Below are 20,507 nucleotides of genomic sequence, written 5' to 3'. Positions count from 1 at the left end.
TGTTTCTTTAGAATGAATGACATGAAATTTGTGTTTAGAACTTAATTCATATTCATGGTTTGATTCTAAAGGAGTAATGAACATAGCCTTCACATGTGCATTCTACACTTGAACCATACATTTTATTCATTTATTTTGAAAAGTACTATTGATTATGAAGCTTGATGAGAGAACTCTTGCTTTTGAAAAAGTTTTAAGACTTTGATTGAGTACAAACAAAGATTAAAGTTGGGGAGAGTTTGACAAGTGCCAAAAGATGATATTTGACCAGATTAAAACTTGGCACTTATTGGCTCGAACTACCGTTTTCCACCATTAATATCCCCAAATATTGAATATAATTAAGTTGGAAACATATAAGTGTTGTGTTTTGTGATTTATTGGCTATTCTGCAGGAATTTCCACAATTAACCAAGATTGGAACACAAAGCAAGAAAGAAAAGATCCTGCATGTTCGCTAGACGAGCATCCAGCGAGAGCTCGCCCAGCAAGCCAGCAACGAGGCTCGGGCGTGGAGAAACATAAGCAAAATTCACATTTCTCTCCAGGAGAGCCTCAAGCGAGCCATCTCGCTCAACGAAGCTACATCAAGAACCAGGCAAGCCAAGTCAGAGACTTTCCAAAATCAAAATGTCCCATTATCACCAGGCGAGGTTGCAGCGAGGAAGCTCGCCAGACGAGCCTTTTGTTCGCCCCGCGAGACAAGGAGGTTTGAGATGTTGAGTTGGAAGATACTTCAGAGTGAAGAAAGGTTGCTCGCTAGGTGAGGCAATAACTCGCCAGGCGAGAGCAGCAAGACACAACCACTATATATAGTTTCAGAAACATTTCATTTGGAGACTCTTGGAGAAATTGAGAAAAAAGATCATTAGAGAAAAAGAGATAGAAAGAATAGTAGACTTGAAGAATACGAGGTTGATACACATCAATCGACGGGAAATCATCATTGATACTCGTCCATCTTTATTTCTTCTAATTTGTAATCAAAGCTACCATAAGAAGCTAAATCTCTTTCTTGTTGGGATTGGATATAATCCATCGGTATCATATGTATTTATTATGATCATGGCGTTATATATAAATTATTCATTTATTGATATTGATGTTATCCTTGTTTACTTGTTCAACTTATAGATTTGAACCGTTATTGAGATATACTCTTTAAATCTTGATCTAGCATAATCATCTGTTAGATGCTAAACTCTAGACATATTTTTAGGTTTAACATTCACCATAGTATCAAATCTTAATGCTATTGTTGTTTAATAGGCTGAGAGATCGTCGATTAAACAATATGGTTGAACTCTCGTCAAGGTTTAGACATAAACGTTGTTGGCAAGTGATACATGATAATATTGACCAAACAACTAATCTCTGTATAATTGATCAGAAGAATACATGTGTCATCGATGGATGAACCCCAATCTCATCAATCTATCTTATCTTTGAAACTTTACTTATCAAACCATCGTTTTTACATTATGTACTTTATGCAAACAAACAACTCGACAACTTTTTCACTTAAACTATATCAATTGTTGAACGACATTAATATCGCATCAGTCCCTGTGGATACGATAAACAAATACTTACTTTTAATGTTGAATACTACAACCATCACTCATCTTCGCCTTTGGAGTACATTCAACGACTTTCCGCAATCTAAAATGGATTATCCATGGCAATTCTAACTATTACCCCTCAAACACTAACTTGAGTGTGAGAATTTCCTCAAACACTAACTTGAGTGTGAGAATGCTAATCTTGCAGATATCTCCCTCTTTGATCACTAGAGACTTCAACCACTATTTTAGTCTGTCAGAAACCTTTGCATAGTAGTCACCTTCTACATCTAACATATTCTCTTTTCCAATACAAAATAACTAATAACTAAAATCCATATTGTTACATATTTTAGATGGAGTTAAGATTGGAGTTTGTGCCTCCTTTCAAGCTAAATTGCATGTAATTACTTGCTATCGAATATACTAACTAGAGAATTGAAGAAATTTTTGCCTTAAAACTGACTCAATGTTGTGCATTTTCCTAATTTGAATATTTTCCCTTAACCTATTTTAATTAAATTGAAGAATCCTTCACACACTAAACGCTTATTTAGATTCAAGATATCTTACATTTTTAAATAGAAAAATTCATGTGCAAATAGATAGATCAATGCAGTTTTTTTTTTTGTTAATTATGATACTTGGTGAGATTGACTTTATATTTGTATTTTTTAAAATTATTTTGAGAGATAGGTTAAATATGTTCAACTATCATTTTTGTTAATTTTTTTATGGATTAGATTTTATATCTCCTCCCTTATCCTTTTATTTTTTATTCAATAGATTGCCTTTATTTAAAAAAACATTTAACATATTCCAAATGACTAATAATCACATTCCATCAAAGCATTCCGAACTCTGACGTTGCTAGTTTGAAATTGAATAATAACAACTCATCATTGGTTCCAAACCAAGAACACACATAATATTCCACATGGCCAAAAAGTAAAGTAAGATCACACACCAGTCCATATCTTCAAATGGCTGTTGTGATTGCTGCTATTGGTAGTATCCAAAGCCGTAGTATGCATTGTTTGTCAGTAAAAATGTAAAAATGATCTCTAACAATATCTGTTGAATTTCCTTATATCTGTCGTGTACATTCTAAGTCTAACTAAAAGATTGATTATAATTTATGAAAATGTGTCCCAGAAATTTTCTAAGGGAATTTTTTTTTTAAAGACTAACAGCTTTTGTCTTATTCTCTTCATGTTCAAAAGCATCTAATGGTAATATACAGTACACTACACAATGCACAATATATACACTGCATAATCCCAAATTCTAGAGGATCAGTAAACCACAGTATACACCTCACTTATATCAATATCATATTTTCATTATCAAATTGAAACACCCTACATTTACCTTCATAATCTAAGATAAGCTTGTACTAAATATGTATGCAAATCATATCAGAAGCAAAAATACTACTTTTATTACATCAAGAGGAAGCATGAAGGATAATGTTTTGTTTGTAGCAGCAAAAAATGAGCACAACTTGAAACAGAATACTAGCAAAATTTGTTGTATATTTGGCCAACAATATGAAATTTTCAAAATTTCAGATAACTTCAAATTTTTTTGAATGCTACACGAAAAAATCTCTCCCAGGAAAACAATACATAACTTCATTCCATAACCACATTAGCACCGAGAGCTTTCAATTTCTCTATTATCTGCTCTCCTTCTTCCTTGGAAACACCTTTCTTAATAACAGAAGGTGTTTTTTCAACTAAATCCTTTGCCTCCTTCAAACCTAAATCAGTAAAACCGCGAACCTCTTTGATGACTTTAATTTTGGAAGCTGCTTCATACGACAACAGTTTCAATTCAAAGACCGTTTTTTCTGGCTTCTGCTCCTCCTTGGCTGCTGTTGGTCCTTTTGTTGCCATTGCAGCCAAATTTACAGATCCTGGTTTCATAAATCCCACATTAGGCATCTCCTTTATCCCCATTTTCTTCACCAGAAGGAGACCCAATTCTGCAGCTTCAGTTAGCGTTAGAGATGCCACTTCATCAACAAGCCTGAAAACTTTCTCCGATGGAGGACCACGATGGTCAGTAGGATCAAATGTTGCGGGATCAAAATCAGTTGGGAGACTTCGTTGATCAATTTCAACTTCCTCTACATCTTCTTCCTCTTCTTTCCTTGCAGCTTGACCTAGGTTTCTTGTAAATACATTTATTTTCCTAGCATTAATCCCTACAACACTAGCATTAAGAGGTTGTCTATATAACAAACCGTTGGGTAAACAACGCCTTATTCTTAAAAGCATGCTCATTATTGGCTTGTACACGCGCTACCTCTCAAAATGGCAAATCAGCTACTTATGACACACATTGCAAACTCCTACTACGACATATAAATATCCTGAAAGAAGAATTTGTTTAACCATTATTATCCAAAGCCTATTGAAGTATTGTTTATAGTATACATATTAAATTTTGCAAGTGTCCTAAAAAATTGTATCGCATATTGGTTTGAGTAAGTTACTAAATCTTAAAGAAATATAGACCCAATGGCATTACACCATACGTATTCACAGTTTATTGATGATTTTATAAAACTGAACAATGCTTGAAGATTTAGAAACCACTGAAAGTCAAAAAATGGAGGCCAAGTGCAAAAGGCTCCCACTAGGTGGAGTCCGGAGAGGATACATGTATACAATTACCCCCCATAGACAGAGGGTCTGTTTCCTCAAATTCAATTGCGTAACAAAATATGGAAATATAAGAATGGTGACCTGATAGGAAAACACGTAAATTGTAATACAACAAATCACATGACAAACAAACTCCTTAACACAACTTGCAAATAGGTATGGCAACCGAGCAGTCAAGGGTGCATTTCACCTTCCTTCTTCCCAACTCTAAGTCCCTAACTCCCGAAATTAACACCGTCCTATTTCACCTACCTCGCACTTTTTTTTGTTCAATTCTCAATCACCATATTCTACTCCTACTCTGTAAAAAACATAGAGCAAATAATATACAACAAAAACATCAATCAAGTCTTAGTCCACTAAGTGGTGTCGCCTACATAGAACAACATCTTCCATAATGTTCTATCCAAGACCATACTTCTATCCAAATCGTTAATTTCGAGATCTTCCTTACTAACTTCTCTAGTAGTTTTTCTAGGTCATCATCTACCACTAACTATTTGAATTCTCTCCATCTGATATACTATCCTTACCACCGAATCTACATATTCTCTCTATAGACCAAAACCAGCTAAGTCTATTTTCCTTCATCTTTCTACCGAGCAAATTATATAACAAGCATAAATTAACTTAATCAAAAGACATTGAACATAATCAAACTATAAAATTAAAAATCAAATCACATTAAAATACAAACCAGTAAATTCATAGAAAACAAGAAAAACAAACAAATTCCATTGCATATCTTACTGAGACTGAGACTAAACATCTTAATCCACCAAGAGTACAAATTGAAAGAGACACAGATCATTCATCAAATTACAAAAAGAGAAAGATTCTTTTGAACAAGGACATTGAAAAAAATCTCAAAATGAAGTTGTAGATGTGGTTCAACAAATATTCAAACAAGAGAAAAACCTGAAAAATTGTGTGAATCAAACGAAGCCTATCGAAGTTAGTTGGTGAAGAAGATGCGGTTCGGCGGCGGCGTGAGACGGTGAGATGTGGCAGCGGGTGGCGGAAATTTCGAAAATGAGATGTTATGTCAGACGATGGACGTCAGAAGTGTAACCGGAAACCTAACTATTTTTTTAGGGAAATGACTAATTTTTTGTTAATAATAAAAATAAAAATAAAATAAAGGTGTCTTCTCCGGATGTTTATAGTTTAAACAAATTGGGTAAACTAACTTAGAATCACTCTCGAAATAATCTGTTTAGGATGTGATAATACGTCAAAAGTTTATTAGAATATGATAATTAGACCATTTTTCGTTAATGAATTATGTTTTGAGAGAGTTACCCCTAACTGGATAAAAATTAAAAATAATGAAAGTTTGCATTCTAGCACAATTAGCCGAGCAAGGTTAATTTATGTAGGCCAGGTTGTTTTAGCCAATAAAATTAGTGTGTTTATAAATATTAGACTTAAGCAATTTTTTTCCAACAAGTTATTTTATATATTTTTATCATTATTACCTTGATGTATCGGTACCAATCTTATTGGGTTCGACCACACCAAGGTCAAATATGGTTATATTGGTGAACAATAATGGCTTGTTAATCCATTTTACCAACATAAAGCACTAGTGGTATTAGGAATTTCTATTCAAAACAATGTGGAGTTGAATCAAGAGTATCTATGGGAGAACCCTCCACCTCAGGCTCAATACCAAGAAGGATTTTAGAAACCCCTAGAGTACATGTGGCTAGTGAACTGCAATCAAAATGCATTTTGAGACGCAATTTAAACCCACATATAAATATATGTATATGAAACTTCGTCTTGAGTGAAAGGATGGAACGATGCTATGTATAGAGATTATAAAACTTAATATACGTTTTTATACCTTTTTTAAAGTAGATAACAAATCGACTATAAAACACTTAATTGTTGAGAAAAAAAAGTAAGTTTTAAGTTTCACATTACTTAAAAAAATGTGGAGGTTGAACACTTTATAAGTAAGAGGACCCATACACTTACCACTTTAAAATTTTAGATGAATATGTAGTGTTTCTCTCATTTGTTTGGGTGAGTGTTTGACCTTTAAGTGAGTGTTTGACCCAATGTGAATGTTTCTCACTCATAATGAGCCATCAATAATAAGGTTTACTGCAAAGTACAGTGAGACAAAATAGAACGAATTCTATAAACTTAGGTTTTTCATTTTTTTTTTCTTTCACAATAACAACATTTACATATACTTTATCCCAACAAACTCAATACAAACCTGACATGACGTAACTTGAAAATGCATTTTCATGACAATTTTATCGTTAATATCTTGAAATTACAACAATTGATTTAATGAACATGAAACAATAATTGGATAAATAAGTTGATGACTTTATAGAAAGAAGGTCCAAACAAAATACTAGAAAGTGTTCGATGCAAAGTATGCATCAATGGCCATAATTGGCAAGCATCCTCAACTAGGAGAGAAGTTAGTGGGAAAAACTTGCCATGATGTAAATGAGTTGGCTTTTAGGGCCGTACATATTGGACAATTTATCTAAGAAAAGAAAAATAGGTGTGCTAATTGAGAAAAAAACTTGCATCTAGTCTCCATGATTGACATGGAAAAACCTAATCATGATATGTCATCTGATTCATTGACAAATATATAAATAGTTGAAATCCTAGAGGGAAAAACTAGTCATATACTGCCTTGAGGTCTACCCAAGGGAAATACATCAATTCATCAGGATATAAAGTCGATTATGTCTTTGATGCTAAAGTTGATTAGGTCTTTGATTATCTGCTAAAAGAAAATTAATTGTAAGAAATATTGGAAGTAACACAACTCATATACCAATTATGTTGCTAAATGAACTTTTGAAGAACAATTCAAAATACTATCATAGAAGGAAAATTTGTGTTTGTCGATGAAGGAATTATTGAGATTTGCATTGACAATGATCATTTTACAACCAAGACAATGTTCATGGTATTATTTTAAACCAAATAGATTCAAAACGGTTAGGTAAGAGAAGAATTCGGCGAAGCAAGTCTGAAAGCCTAAGTCAACATCAGTAGAATCCATATATAGAGTTAGGCAGACATAAAACTATTTGTATTTAATAGGTCGACTATTTCATAGATTAACAATCTTTTGTAGGGGTGTAAGAGTCCAATTTGGATCGGTTTTAAGTCAAAAAACATTTGAATTGATGAATCTTCATTGGTTTTGTTTGGTTCAATTTTAAGTATTTTTCAAAATTGTAACTAAACTACACTAATCAATGTGATTCTGTTTGGAATCAAAATACGCATCTATAAGGGGAAGCATAATTTTTTTAAACCTAATCCCAAGAATTGTGAAACCCAATGTGTCACGCTTTCATCATGCATGCTCAGAAAGTGGGACAATTGTCATCACTTAGAACCACATGAAATCAAACAATATCACAACCATTTAATGCAACGACTGTTCAAAATCAAGAAGACAAAATCGATAAGATTGCTTTTGATCAGAACCTTTCTAATTCGTGAAACTTCTATACTTTAAAAAGCTCATGTTTCAGAATCGAAAAATAAGATTCTCAGAATCTAATCTAGAGTTTTGAAGACTTAAACATTCTGAAATACATCCTTTCATCCTGGACATAAATCCATAAATAAGTTTTTTAGAATAAAAATGAATCTATCTTCTATAAGGGGTTTTGTAAAGATATCAATCCATTGATGGTCTGTATCAACAAATTTTAGATGAAAAATACCCTTTTGAACATAGTCACGTAAAAAATGATGTTTAATTTCAATATGCTTAGCCCTAGAATACAAGATAGGATTCTTAGACAAACAGATAGCAGAACTATTATCACAGAGAATAGGAATGTTACTCTAAGATATTTGATAATATTCCAGTTGACTCTTCATTTAGAGTATCTGAGTGTTGCATCTAGAAGATGCAATATATTCAACTTCGTCTGTTGAAAGCGCAATTGTTGACTGTCTCTTGCTGAACCGTGAGATCAGGTTGTCTCCCAGAAACTGACAACTTCCAAAAGTACTTTTTCTCTCTACTCTGTCTCCATCGTAGTCATCATCACAATAGCCTACGAATTTGTATTCACTTGATTTTCTTAACATGTTAGTAGTAGCTTTCAGATACCTAAAGATTCTCTTAACAATAGTTAAGTGAGTTTCCTTGGGATCTGATTGGAAGCGAGCATATAAGCAGACACTGAACAAAATATCAAGTCTAGAAGCGGTTAGATAAAGAAGAGGGCATATCATACCTCTGAATAACTTTTGATTTACCTTATTGCTTACCTATTCTTTCTCCAAAATACATGTAGGATGTATTGGAGTCTTTGCTTGCTTGCATTCTGACAAGTTAAACTTCTTCAGAAGTTCCTTTGTATATTTTCTCTAATGAATATATGTTCCTTCATAACATTGATCAATATGGATTCCCATAAAGAACTTGAGTTCTCCCATCGGACTCATTTCAAATTCTGCTTGCATTGACTTAGCAAAATCCTTGCACAACGAAGCATTAGCAGAACCAAAAATAATATCATCAACATAAATTTGCATAACCAGAATATCATTCTTAAAGGTATTGCAAAAGAGAGTTGTGTCCACTTTCCCTCTGGTAAAATTATTTTCTAAAAGGAAGTTACTTAGTCTATCATACTAAGCTCCAGAAGCTTGTTTCAAACCATATAACGACTTTTTTAGTTTAAAAACAAAGTCAGAATTTCGAGAGCTTTAAAAACCAGAAGGTTGGTACACATATACTTCTTCAGAAATATATCCATTTAAGAATGCACTCTTAACATCCATCTGATAAAGGATGATGTTATGATTGACTGCAAACGAAATTAAAAGACAAATAGACTCTAACCTGGCAACTGGAGCAAAGGTTTCTGTATAGTTTATACCTTTTTACTGACTATAACCTTATGCTACCAATCGATCCTTGTTTCTGACAACCTCACCCTTCTCATTGAGCTTTTTTCTGAAGACCCGTTTGGTTTCAATAACATGGAAACCCTTTGGTTTCTGAACAAGATCTCAAACATCATTTCTGGTGAGTTGATTCATTTCTTCTTGCATAGCCAGAATCTATTCATTATCCAGAAGAGCTTCATCAATAGACGTGGGTTCTATCAGAGATACCAAACCTAGAAGAGTGTCTTCAGAAGGTTTGAATGAAGATCTAGTTCTTACTAGAGCATTTGTATCTCCCAGAATCAGTTATTCATGATGAGAGGTTATTGATCTACTCTTCTTTTGATGAGTTGGATCAAGGACAACTTTTGGTTGAATAGCTTCTGAGTTGTTTTCTTCAGATTCTTTAGCTTTGCTTTCTGAGTCTTTTTCTCCAGAATCAGTATCCTTGGATTCTGAAAGATTGATCTTCAAATCTGCAAAATTCTCAACTAGCTTTGACTTTTCAGGGCCAAGCTTATCATTGAACCTAACATGAATTAATTCTTAAACAATTCATGTTTCAGTGTTAAAGATTTTGTAGCCCTTGGAGCGTTCATAATATCCTAACAATACACACTTTTGTGCTTTAGAATCAAACTTTCCAAGATTCTCTTTAGTGTTCAACATAAAACATTCACATCCGAGAGGGTGAAAGTAAGAAATGTCAGGCTTTCTGTTCTTTCACAATTCATAAGGAGTCTTACCCATAATAGGTCTGATAGAAATCCTGTTCTGAATATAACATGTTATGCTAACCGCTTCTTCCCAAAAATGCTTAGCCATGTCAGTTTCTTGGATCATGGTGGGGGCATTTCTTGCAAAGTCCTATTCTTCATTTCTACAACCCCATTTTGCTGTGGAGTTCTAGGACGGGAGAAATCATGGGAAATGCCCTTTTTATCAAAAAAGATATTCAAAATGTTTATTTTCAAATTCTCCACCATGATCACTTATGACTCTGACTACTTTGCAGTTCATTTCTGTTTGCACTAGTGAGCAGAAAGTAGAGAACACAGAATGTGACTCATCCTTGTGTTTCAAGAACTTTACCCATGTACAACGACTATAGTCATCAACAATGACCAATCCATACTTATTTCCATTGATAGAGGCAGTTTTCACTGGTCCAAACAAATCAATATGCATAAGTTCCAACAGTCTAGAGGTAGAAACAACATTTTTCGCTTTGAAAGATGTTTTAGAAAACTTGCCTTTCTGACATGCTTCACAAAGAGCATCTTAAGTGAACTTCAGGTTGGGTAAGCCTCTGACTAATCCAAGCTTATTTAGCTGAGAAATCCTTCTCATACTAACATGGCCCAAACGTCTATGTAATGCCAATTTCTCCTCATTAACAGACATTAGACATTTTACATTTTGATCCTCAAGATCATAAAGTCTGCTTTTATAAATGTTGTTCTTTCTCTTTCCGTTAAAAAGGGTGGTACAATCTTTCTGACTAACAGCCTTACATGACTTTTGATTAAAAATGATATCATAACCATTGTCACTAAGTTGACTAATAGACAATAGGTTATGCATCAGACCATCAACCAAAAGAAAATTAGTAATAGAAGGAAGTTTACCGTTACCAATATTTCCAGAGCCAGTGATCTTTCCTTTCTGGTTTCCTTCGAAACCAACGAAGCCTCCAGGCTTAAGTTCCAAATCTTGGAACATAGACCTTTTTCCTGTCATATGTTGTGAGCATCCACTGTCCAGGTATCATGACTGGTGTTTTATCCGAGCTACTAAGGATGTCTGCAACATAAATTATTTTATCCTTAGGTACCCATTTTTTGGGTCCTCTCTTGTTAGTTTTCCCAAAGTTTCTTGCAACTTTGGGTCTTTGAGCAGAAGGATAATCATGGGGAATTTGTGCATGATACTTAGGTTTCAGAACTGAGTTCTTACCTTTTGTATATTTTTGTGTGTGCATAAATTTCAAGCTCTATGCCAGCAGACACGAAGTGCACATATCTAATGACACAATCGGTACCAGAAGTTTCTGAGACTATTTCCTCCTTTAGTTTTGAAATTTTAATTTTCAAAGCATAGTTGTTACTTTATAAAGAAAATACTTTTTCATTTAGAAAGGAAATATCTTTCTCAAGCTCACTACGAGTTTCAGAAGTAACTTCTTAGACTTGTTTAAGGTCCTTATATTTTCTTTGAAGACTCTGGTACTTTTCCAGCATTTCAGAGAGACATGATTCAAGATCAGAACGAGATAGGTTAGAAAATACCTCTTCATAATCGGAGTCGAATTCTGATTCTGATAATACATTGTCTTCTGGTTCTTCAGAACTTTCAGGATCATCTATATTTGCCATCAATGCAACATTGGCTTTTTCTTCGTCAGAATCTTCTTCTTCGAATTCTGAGTCATCCTATGTAGCCATTAGCCCCTTCTTGCCTTAGAAAAATTCTTCTTAGGCCTTCTGTCCTTTTTCAACTTAGGACAATCATTTTTGTAGTGGTCTGGCTCCTTGCACTCAAAGCAAATAACTTTTTTTCCAAAACCTTGCTTCTTCTGTCCAGACGAAGAATAAAAACGACCAACAATCCTTTTGGATCCTCTGAACTTCCCTTAAACATTTTGTCTGTGCTTCCAAAGTCTGTTGACCCTCGTTGAAATTAGAGACAACTCATCATCATCATCATCTGAGTCTTCATCATATCCTTCTAGTTCTTCCTCAACTTGATATACTTTTTGTCTTCTCAGGCTTAGACTTTAAGGAAACAGATTTACCTCGACTTTGAGGTTCATCTTCCTCGAGCTCAATCTCGTGGCTTCTTAAAGAACTAACAAGTTCTTCAAGATTGACGTTGTTGAGATCCTTTGCCAGCTTCAAAGCAGTTACCATAGGACCCTATTTTTTAGAAAAACTTCTGATAATCTTCTTGACATGGTCAGTTGTAGACTATCCTTTGTCCAGAACTTTTGATCCTGCAACAAGCATTTGAAACCTTGAGAACATAGTCTCAATTGTTTCATCATCTTCCTTTTTGAATTCCTCGTACTTCTGGATTAAGGCCAAGGCCTTTGTCTCCTTTACTTAAGCATTCCCATCATGAGTCATCCTCAGATAGTCAAATATGGATTTGGAAGAATCTCTGTTTGTTATCTTCTCATACTCAGTATAAGAGATAACATTTAGCAATATTGTTATGGCCTTATGATGATTTTTGAAATCTTTCTTCTGTTGATCAGTCATATCACTTCTTGCTATATTGTTTCCTTCAACATTAACTGGGTGAACGTAGACATCGACTACAAGATCCCAGAGATCAACATCGTAACCAAGAAATAAACTTTCTATTTTATATTTCCAATAATCAAATTTCTCACCATCAAATATTGGTGGTTTTGCAGTATAATGATATATTTCATTGTTGTTAACAACGTTAGCAACGACCATTGTTTTTCACACAAACTGGATCGATACTAAACACAGTGAAATGCTGATAAAACTTTTATCACAATCAAAACAGGAGCTCTGATTCCAATTGAAGGTGTGAAAAACACAACAAATGGGGGGTTTGAATTGGGTTTTATAAAACACAAGCTTTTTCCAACTCAAGAACACCACTTAAAAGTTAATAACAAAGAGATAAAAATACAAGTATTTTTATCCTCATTGGCTTGCCACTCGCCAATGTGATTTTTCCTTCTACACAAGGTCTTAATCCACTATAATCAACAACTTAAAATAATCACAAAGAATAACCTTCTTTGTCTTCTCAAGAATCCGACTATACTCTAATCTCCTTAACGAATCACAATGAATAACCTTCTTTGTCTTCTCAAGGATCCGACTACATCCTAGTCTCCTTAAGAACTCGAACAAAAAGTTTGAATAATATTTTGTGTGTTATAAGTTGCTTCTATACAAGCAGATTTTACATAAATAAATTATAAACACTTAAAGAAAAAACGTGTACAAAAGAATGATAGCTTATCAAAGTTTAGCAGCGCTTATGTATGAATCTTCACCGTCTTTCTTCAAATCTCCATGTCCCACTTATATAACATAAGAAGAAGATCGTTAGAGAGAAAAATGGGGAAAGCTCATAGAGCGGATGTCCACTATTGGATGGTGAAAGGAGTGATATTGCATACTGTCCTTCGCCCACAAAACCAATGATATGTGTGATGTATATTATTGTCCTTGCCCACGAAATCAGTTAGCGGAAAGGATATTCGATTTGTAATATGTATTATTTGATCACGTACCCATTTGATCTTATCTCCAGGTTCATTGGCTTCTGATGAAATTTGATGAAACATGAAATGAAGAAACATAAAGCTGGATTTAGAAACTTCAGAATCTTTGGTTAGAACCTTGATAGCGTCAGTAGTCTAGGTTGAGATCTTCAGTATCTTCAGAATCTTCAAAGTCTTTAGAATCTATAGTCAAAACCTTGATAACCTCAATCACCTAGATTGAGATCTTTAGAATCTTCAGATATGTAACACAACTTCAGAAGCTTGCCATTCTTCAGAAGCTTGGTCATCAGAGTCACGTCCAGAAGCATGAACTGAGAGAACATTGTAGCAACAATATAGTGTCTTCTCAGAAGCTTCTCATGAGTGAATCAGCACAGAAGCAGAAAGATCATTGCAACAACAATATTGAACATCTTTCAGAACTTCTTATAATTGGCACAGAAGCGGAATTGGAACTCGTTATTTAGAAACTGATGGTGTTGCACATCATATACTCAGAATTAGAACTGACTGTTAAAGCTACACAATAACAAACCATTAGGGTACCAAAATTATTCTCACACAAATGCAGCATTGTTATCATCAAAACTCAAGGTATAAATGCAGAATCAAATCTTGTTCTAACACTTAGTTCTCTTGTGCATATATAATTAACTTAGAGGTTGCAAGCTAAACTTGTAAAAAATTTGGTGTAAGGAAAGTCGTTGGGCTGAACCTATGTAAAAGTTCAAAGTGTTAATAATGAAAATCTTAAGAGAAAACTCTTTAGAACCAGAGTCTTCATCAGATCCTTCTAATTCTTCCTCGGGTTGATAAGCTTTTGTCTTCTCAGGCTTAGACTTTAAGGCAACAAATTTACCTCGCTTATGAACTTCATCTTCCTCGAGCTCAATCTCGTGGCTTCTTAAGAACTAACAAGTTCTTTAAGATTGACGTTGTTAAGCTCCTTTGCCAACTTCAAAGCAGTTACGATAGGTCTTTATTTTTTAGGAAGACTTATGATAATCTTCTTGACATGGTCAGCTGTAGAGTATCCTTTGTCCAGAACTTTTAGTCCTGTAACAAGCATCTGAAACATTGAGAACATAGTCTCAATTGTTTCATCATCTTCTATTTTAAATGCCTCATACTTCTGGATTAAGGCCAATGCCTTTGTCTTCTTTACTTGAGCATTCCCCTCATGAGCCATCCTTAGAGAGTCAAATATGGATTTGGTAAAATCTCTATTTGTTATTTTCTCATACTCAGTATAAGAGATATCATTTAGCAATATAGTTATGGTCTTATGATGATTTTTGAAATCTTTCTTCTATTGATCAGTCATAGCACTTCTTGTTATATTGTTTCCTTCAGCATTAACTAGGTGAACGTAGCCATCAACTACAAGATTCCAGAGATTAACATCATAACCAAGAAAGAAACTTTCTATTCTATCTTTCCAATAATCAAATTTCTCACCATCAAAGATTGGTAGTTTTGCACTGTAGTGATCTCTTTCATTGTTGTTAACAACGTTAGCAGTGTTAGCAACGTCCATTGTTTCTCACACAAATTGGATTGGTACTGAATATGGTGAAGTGTTGATAAAAAATTTATCACAATCAGAACCGGAGCTCTGATGCCAATTGAAGGTGTGAAAAACATAAGAAAGAGGGGTTTGAATTGGATTTTACAAAATAAAAGCTTTTTCCAACTCAAGAACACCACTTAAAAGTTAATAAGAAAGAGATTAAAACACAATTTTTTTATCCTGGTTCGCTTGAAACTCAAAGCTACTCCAGTCCACCCGTCAAGGTGATTTTGCCTTATACACAAGGTCTTAATCCATTATAATCAACAAATTACAATAATCACAAAGAATAACCTTCTTTGTCTTCTCAAGGATCCGACTATACCCTAGTCTCCTTAAGGACTCATAAAGAATAACCTTCTTTGTCTTCTCAAGGATCCGACTATACCCTAGTCTTCTTAAGGACTCAAACAAACAGTTTGAATAATATTTTGTGTGTTACAAGTTGGTTATATATAAACAGATTTTACACAAATGAATTACAAACACTTAAAGAAAAACTATGTACAAAAGAATGATAGCTTATCAAATTTTAGCAGCGTTTTTGTATGAATTTTCGTCGTCTTTCTTCAAGTCTCAAAGTCCCACTTATATAATATAAGAAGAAGACCGTTGGAGGGCAAAATGGAGAAAACTCATAGAGTGGTTGTCCATTGTTGGATGGTGAAAGGAGTGATATTGCATACTGTCCTTCGCCTACAAAATCAGTGACAGGTGTGATGTATAGTATTGTTCTTGCCCATGAAATTAGGTAGTGGAAAGAATATTTGATTTATACTATGTCACGTACCCATTTGATCTTATCTTCAAGTTCATTGGCTTCCGATGAAAGTTGATGAAACATAAAGCTGGATTCAAAAACTTCAGAATCTTTGGTCAGAACCTTGACAACGCCAGTGGTCTGCCTTGAGATCTTCAGTATCTTCAGAATCTTCAGAGTCTTCAGAATCTACAGTCAGAACCTTGATAACCTCAATCGTTTACGTAACACAACTTTAGAAGCTTGCCATTCTTCAGAAGCTTGGTGATTAGAGTCACGTCAAGAAGCACGAATTGAGAGAACGTTGCAGCAACAACATAACGTCTCCTCAAAAGCTTCTCAGAAGTGAATAAGTACAGAAGCAGAAAGACCATTGCAGCATCAATATTGAACATCTTTCAGAACTTCTTATAACTGGCGCAAAAGCGGAATTGGAACTCATTGTTTAGAAACTGATGACTTTACAGATCATATACTCATAATCATAACTGGCTATTAAAGATACACAATAATAAACCATAAGGATACCAAAATTATTCTCACACAAATACAACATTGTTATCATCAAAATTCAAGGTATAAATGCATAATCAAATCTTGTTCTAACACTTAGTTCTCTTGTACATTTATAATTAACTTAGAGGTTGCAAGCTAAACTTGTAAAAAATTTGGTGTAAGAAAAATTATTGGACTGAACCTATGTAAAAGTTCAAAGTGTTAATAATGAAAATCTCAAGAGAAAACTCTTTAGAACAAGAGTAAAGTGTGTGATCTCTCTAACTATATCTATTTCGTTTCTATCTTTTTTGTTTTCATTATCTAATTCTCTACTTTTACCCTTTTATTAAAATCAATTAACTTAAAAACAATCTTTCGCAAAAAACAAATTTAAAATTCAAATATCACAATTTACCTCCTTTTTTATGTTTGGAGTCGTTTGTTCAAACAACAAGAACATATTAATTTTTCCTAGTTTTGCTTGATTTGATTATTTAATTTTGTATTATCCGCTTACATCTATAATTCTGACTGATTTCGAAAGTGCCAAAACCCATGAAATTAAACAATTCACATTAAACCGCCATACAAACTCCTCAATCTTATGGTTGGAATGACTTGTAAATAATATATTATTCAACGATAACATATTAGTTTTTTCTAGTTTTATTTGATTCGGACCCTCTATTTTGTATTATCTGCTAACACCCTTAATCCTTAGTGATTTCAAAAGTGATAAACTTCCTAAGTGACACACTTTAAATTTGGTAAATCGCCATATATTACTATGCAAAATCCCCAATTGACTCAGAGCTCCCTTCCTAGATTAGGCAACCGTCTTGAATAAAAATGGGAACCAGCCTTACTTAGAATTGATGAAAGAGCCTATACCCATAAGAAATCAAAATTTACCATGAATATGTTTTTTTTTTAAATTACTGTTAGAAATAGTGGAAAACTACTATCCTAAAGAATGATTAAACAGTGGATAGTTAATCAGAAAGGAGAAAACACCTCACAAAAATTGCTCTCATCATAATTAAAAAAAAAAAGGCTGCTGAGTGAGGAGCATAATCAATATGATAAAAACAATTATTCTCCACTGTTTGTCTTATTACTATACAAACATTCCCATAGAACATGGGGTGAAGCATTTTAGTGTCATTGTTGCTTAAATTCTTGTCATGTTGAGAACAACTCCCTGACCAGGTTCTATAACCAAACGAAACGCTGGCGAATGACAGTAACTTGACGAAAGAGAGAACCGAAAATTCGACAGGATAAGAGACAAAACCACCTTCAATTCTATCATAGCAAAATGCTGTCCAGCGCAAACACGGGCACCGATTCCGAACGGCATATAAGCCTGTGGAATCTTGCAGGCTCCAAGCACGCCATTCGCAAATCTGTCGGGGTTGAACTTGTAGGCATCAGGACCCCAAAGATCAATATCTTGCTGCAATATTGAGATTGGAATCTGAATGTTCATGCCTTTTGGAACTTTGATACCGTTTATGTTAATATCTTGGAAAGCTGTTCTGACAACAAAAGCTGCTGGTGGATAAAGCCTTAAAGTCTCTTGAATCACCGTCGTTAACTGCGAATTACAGCATTTTTATAGAAGATCTTTACTTAATGCATAAGAATGATAATGAGGCTTTGAAAAGATTATTAAGCATACCGTTTTCATGCTTCTAAGCATACTTGCATCTAGATTACCATTTCCGCAAACTTCAAGCACCTCTGCACGAGCACGGTCTTGCCAATCTTGGTACGCAGCTAATAACATTAAGCACCACGATGCAGTAATCGCAGTAGTTTCATGTCCAGCGAAGAATATATTTTTGCAGTTATCTATAATGAACCTGTCTCGCGAGATTGAATTTGATAAAAGGCCGTCACAATTCTTTGCACCCTCGAGTATCGTTTGCAAGAGATCTTGCTCATGACCTTCGTCTTGGCGTTGTATTACGAGCTTTGATATATTAGAGTTGATCTCTTTCTCTAATCTCCATATCTGTCTATTTCTCTTGTTTGGAAAATATCTAAAACAAATTATGATAACATTTTCCACATTAGTATCATCATATGCATACTCCTATCTAACAAGAACAAGAAAATGACTCTAATGATTCACGACGCGTACCTAAGGCCCGGAACTCCAACAGATATCTTAGAGAGGAGTTTTTGAAGATCTCTAAGCTTTGTGAATATTTCCTTTCCTGGTGCATAATTGCTCCCAAAACAAGCTCTAGAAATTATGTCAGCCGACAAGCTTCGCAGATCTTCGTCAATTTTAATCTCTGAAACTACTCCGTCTCGTTCTATTCTACTCTCCCAAGATCTCAGCATTATGTTTGTTGAATCAACTATTTGATCAACCATAGCCTTCAACATTTTTTACATAAAAGAAAATTGTTAGAATGTTATGTTAATCAACATTTACAAGCAGTTAGCAATGCCATAACTATTGCATACACTTACCTTCACCTTATCTAGATACAGTTCCGGCGCGATTATCTTCCTCTGATGAGCCCAAGTCGGCCCACTCGATGATAATATACCTTGGCCTAGGAGTGGTCCCATATCTTTTGAAAGATAAGAAGGCTTCCCTAGATTTAAAGAGGTGTTTAGGAGGATTTCCTTCACCATTACCATTTCTGCCACCATTAACCATTGTATACTCCCAGAAGAAAACAAATATATTGGACCTACATACCAAATTAAAATCAAAGTCTTGTACTCAAAACTAACAGCATAAGTTATCTTTCCTCCGAACTCTGGGAGTTAAGGACGAACTATGAAACATGGATACCAGACAATTGACACATGGTAATAAGTGAACGTAATCACAAATGTCAGTGTTGTGTTGGTAATGTCAGTGTTGTGTTGGTATTGGTGTCCGACACAAACACTTAGACGCGCATTTTGTCAAGAAGTGTTGGTGCTACACAGATAACTACGTAATCATTTCTCATCTTGGAAGAATCTTATAAACTAGAGAACATTTCTACAAATTAACCATCAAACTCAAATATCACAAAAATTCATTGGAAGTTTAGATCTGTTTCTGTATTCTAAAAAGAAATAAGTATGAGAAAGGAGAGAGTAATTGACCATATTGATTTCTCCACTTGTGAATATGAGGGAACAGATTTGAAGTCCAGCTATGAGATATAGAAACAGAAACAGGAACATGTTCATCTTGTTGTTGTTGCTGTTGGAGTAAAAGGTTCTTGATTTGAGGGATGTTACCGGAGTAGAAGTGAGGAGAAGGACCATGAATCCCTTGCCTATGAAGCTTTGCTCTAAGTGATTTTGGTCTCAAAACCAAAACATGCAGAAAATGGATGAATACAACAAAAACTGCTCCAAGAGCCACCACAACTTCAACAACTATGCTCATTCTTCAACAATTGTCTCTTCCACTACCTACCGTTGCTTCGCTTTATTATTTGAATTTTGTCTCTTCCACTACCTATGTTCAAAACTATTTATTAGAATGTATTTAATCTCATAGATAGGTAAAAAGGCCCATTAAAGTTAAAATATTTAATAGACTCATAAATAACCATAATTCATTATGTCTTCCATATAATAAAGTTTAAATAGAAAGATACAAATCAGCAATAAACTGCGCTCTATTTCTTTTTTCATGCCAAAACTAATTCTTTTAAGAATTACTATATTCAATAAGATGACAAAGCAATTAATGGTAATGAATAATTATAAAAAATTGTAACTATGCTTAAAATTAATGAATAATTATTTTAGGGAAAGGCTAACGAGTATATTATTTAGGGGTGTATACGGGTTGTATTGCATCGGGTTTGTCTAACCCGTTATTCAACATATTCAAATTTCAATGAGTTGAGTCAGTCGTTCAATCCGTAATTTTATTGTCAAAACCGATCCTAACGAGTATAATTAGGGGTGTATACGGGTTGGGTTGGATCGGGTTTGCCCTAACCCGTTACTCAACCTGTTCAAACTTCAATGAGTTGAGTCAGTCGTTCAATCCGTAATTTCATTGTCAAAATCGATCCGAACGAGTATACTTAGGGGTGTATACGGGTTGAGTTGGATCGGGTTTGCCCTAACCCGTTACTCAACCTGTTTAAACTTCAATGAGTTGAGTCGGTCGTTCAATCCATAATTTCATTGTCAAAACCGATCCCAACAGAAACTTTCATTAAATGGGTTGGGTTGGGTTCGCGGATTGTGTTTCAAATAAAAATTATTTTTTTATGATTCTTTTTGTCGGTTTAAAAAA

The 20,507-nt window shown here is 34.3% G+C and overlaps 2 protein-coding genes across 2 annotated transcripts; both read right to left on the bottom strand.

Annotated features, from left to right (window-relative positions):
• Nucleotides 1–2,980: 2,980 nt before the first annotated feature.
• LOC127127802 (uncharacterized) lies at nt 2,981–5,470 on the bottom strand. Its single transcript, XM_051057086.1, has 2 exons — nt 5,153–5,470; nt 2,981–3,939 (listed from the first exon to the last, which is right to left on the bottom strand). The coding sequence occupies exon 2, from the start codon at nt 3,848–3,850 to the stop codon at nt 3,197–3,199; it is 654 nt and encodes a 217-aa protein (XP_050913043.1). The 5' UTR covers nt 3,851–3,939; nt 5,153–5,470; the 3' UTR covers nt 2,981–3,196.
• An 11,779-nt stretch (nt 5,471–17,249) lies between these two features.
• Nucleotides 17,250–19,720, bottom strand: LOC127127801 (cytochrome P450 714C2). Its single transcript, XM_051057085.1, has 5 exons — nt 19,352–19,720; nt 18,719–18,945; nt 18,381–18,622; nt 17,916–18,279; nt 17,250–17,831 (listed from the first exon to the last, which is right to left on the bottom strand). Exons 1-5 carry the CDS (start codon nt 19,638–19,640, stop codon nt 17,406–17,408), a joined length of 1,548 nt encoding a protein of 515 aa, XP_050913042.1. The 5' UTR covers nt 19,641–19,720; the 3' UTR covers nt 17,250–17,405.
• Between the last annotated feature and the right edge of the window lie 787 nt (nt 19,721–20,507).

Source organism: Lathyrus oleraceus, chromosome 3 (assembly GCF_024323335.1).
Source record: "Lathyrus oleraceus cultivar Zhongwan6 chromosome 3, CAAS_Psat_ZW6_1.0, whole genome shotgun sequence".
NCBI classification, from domain to species: Eukaryota; Viridiplantae; Streptophyta; class Magnoliopsida; order Fabales; family Fabaceae; genus Lathyrus; species Lathyrus oleraceus.
The sequence above is the reverse complement of the archived record's forward strand: the minus strand, read 5'-3'. Positions and strand labels throughout refer to the sequence as shown.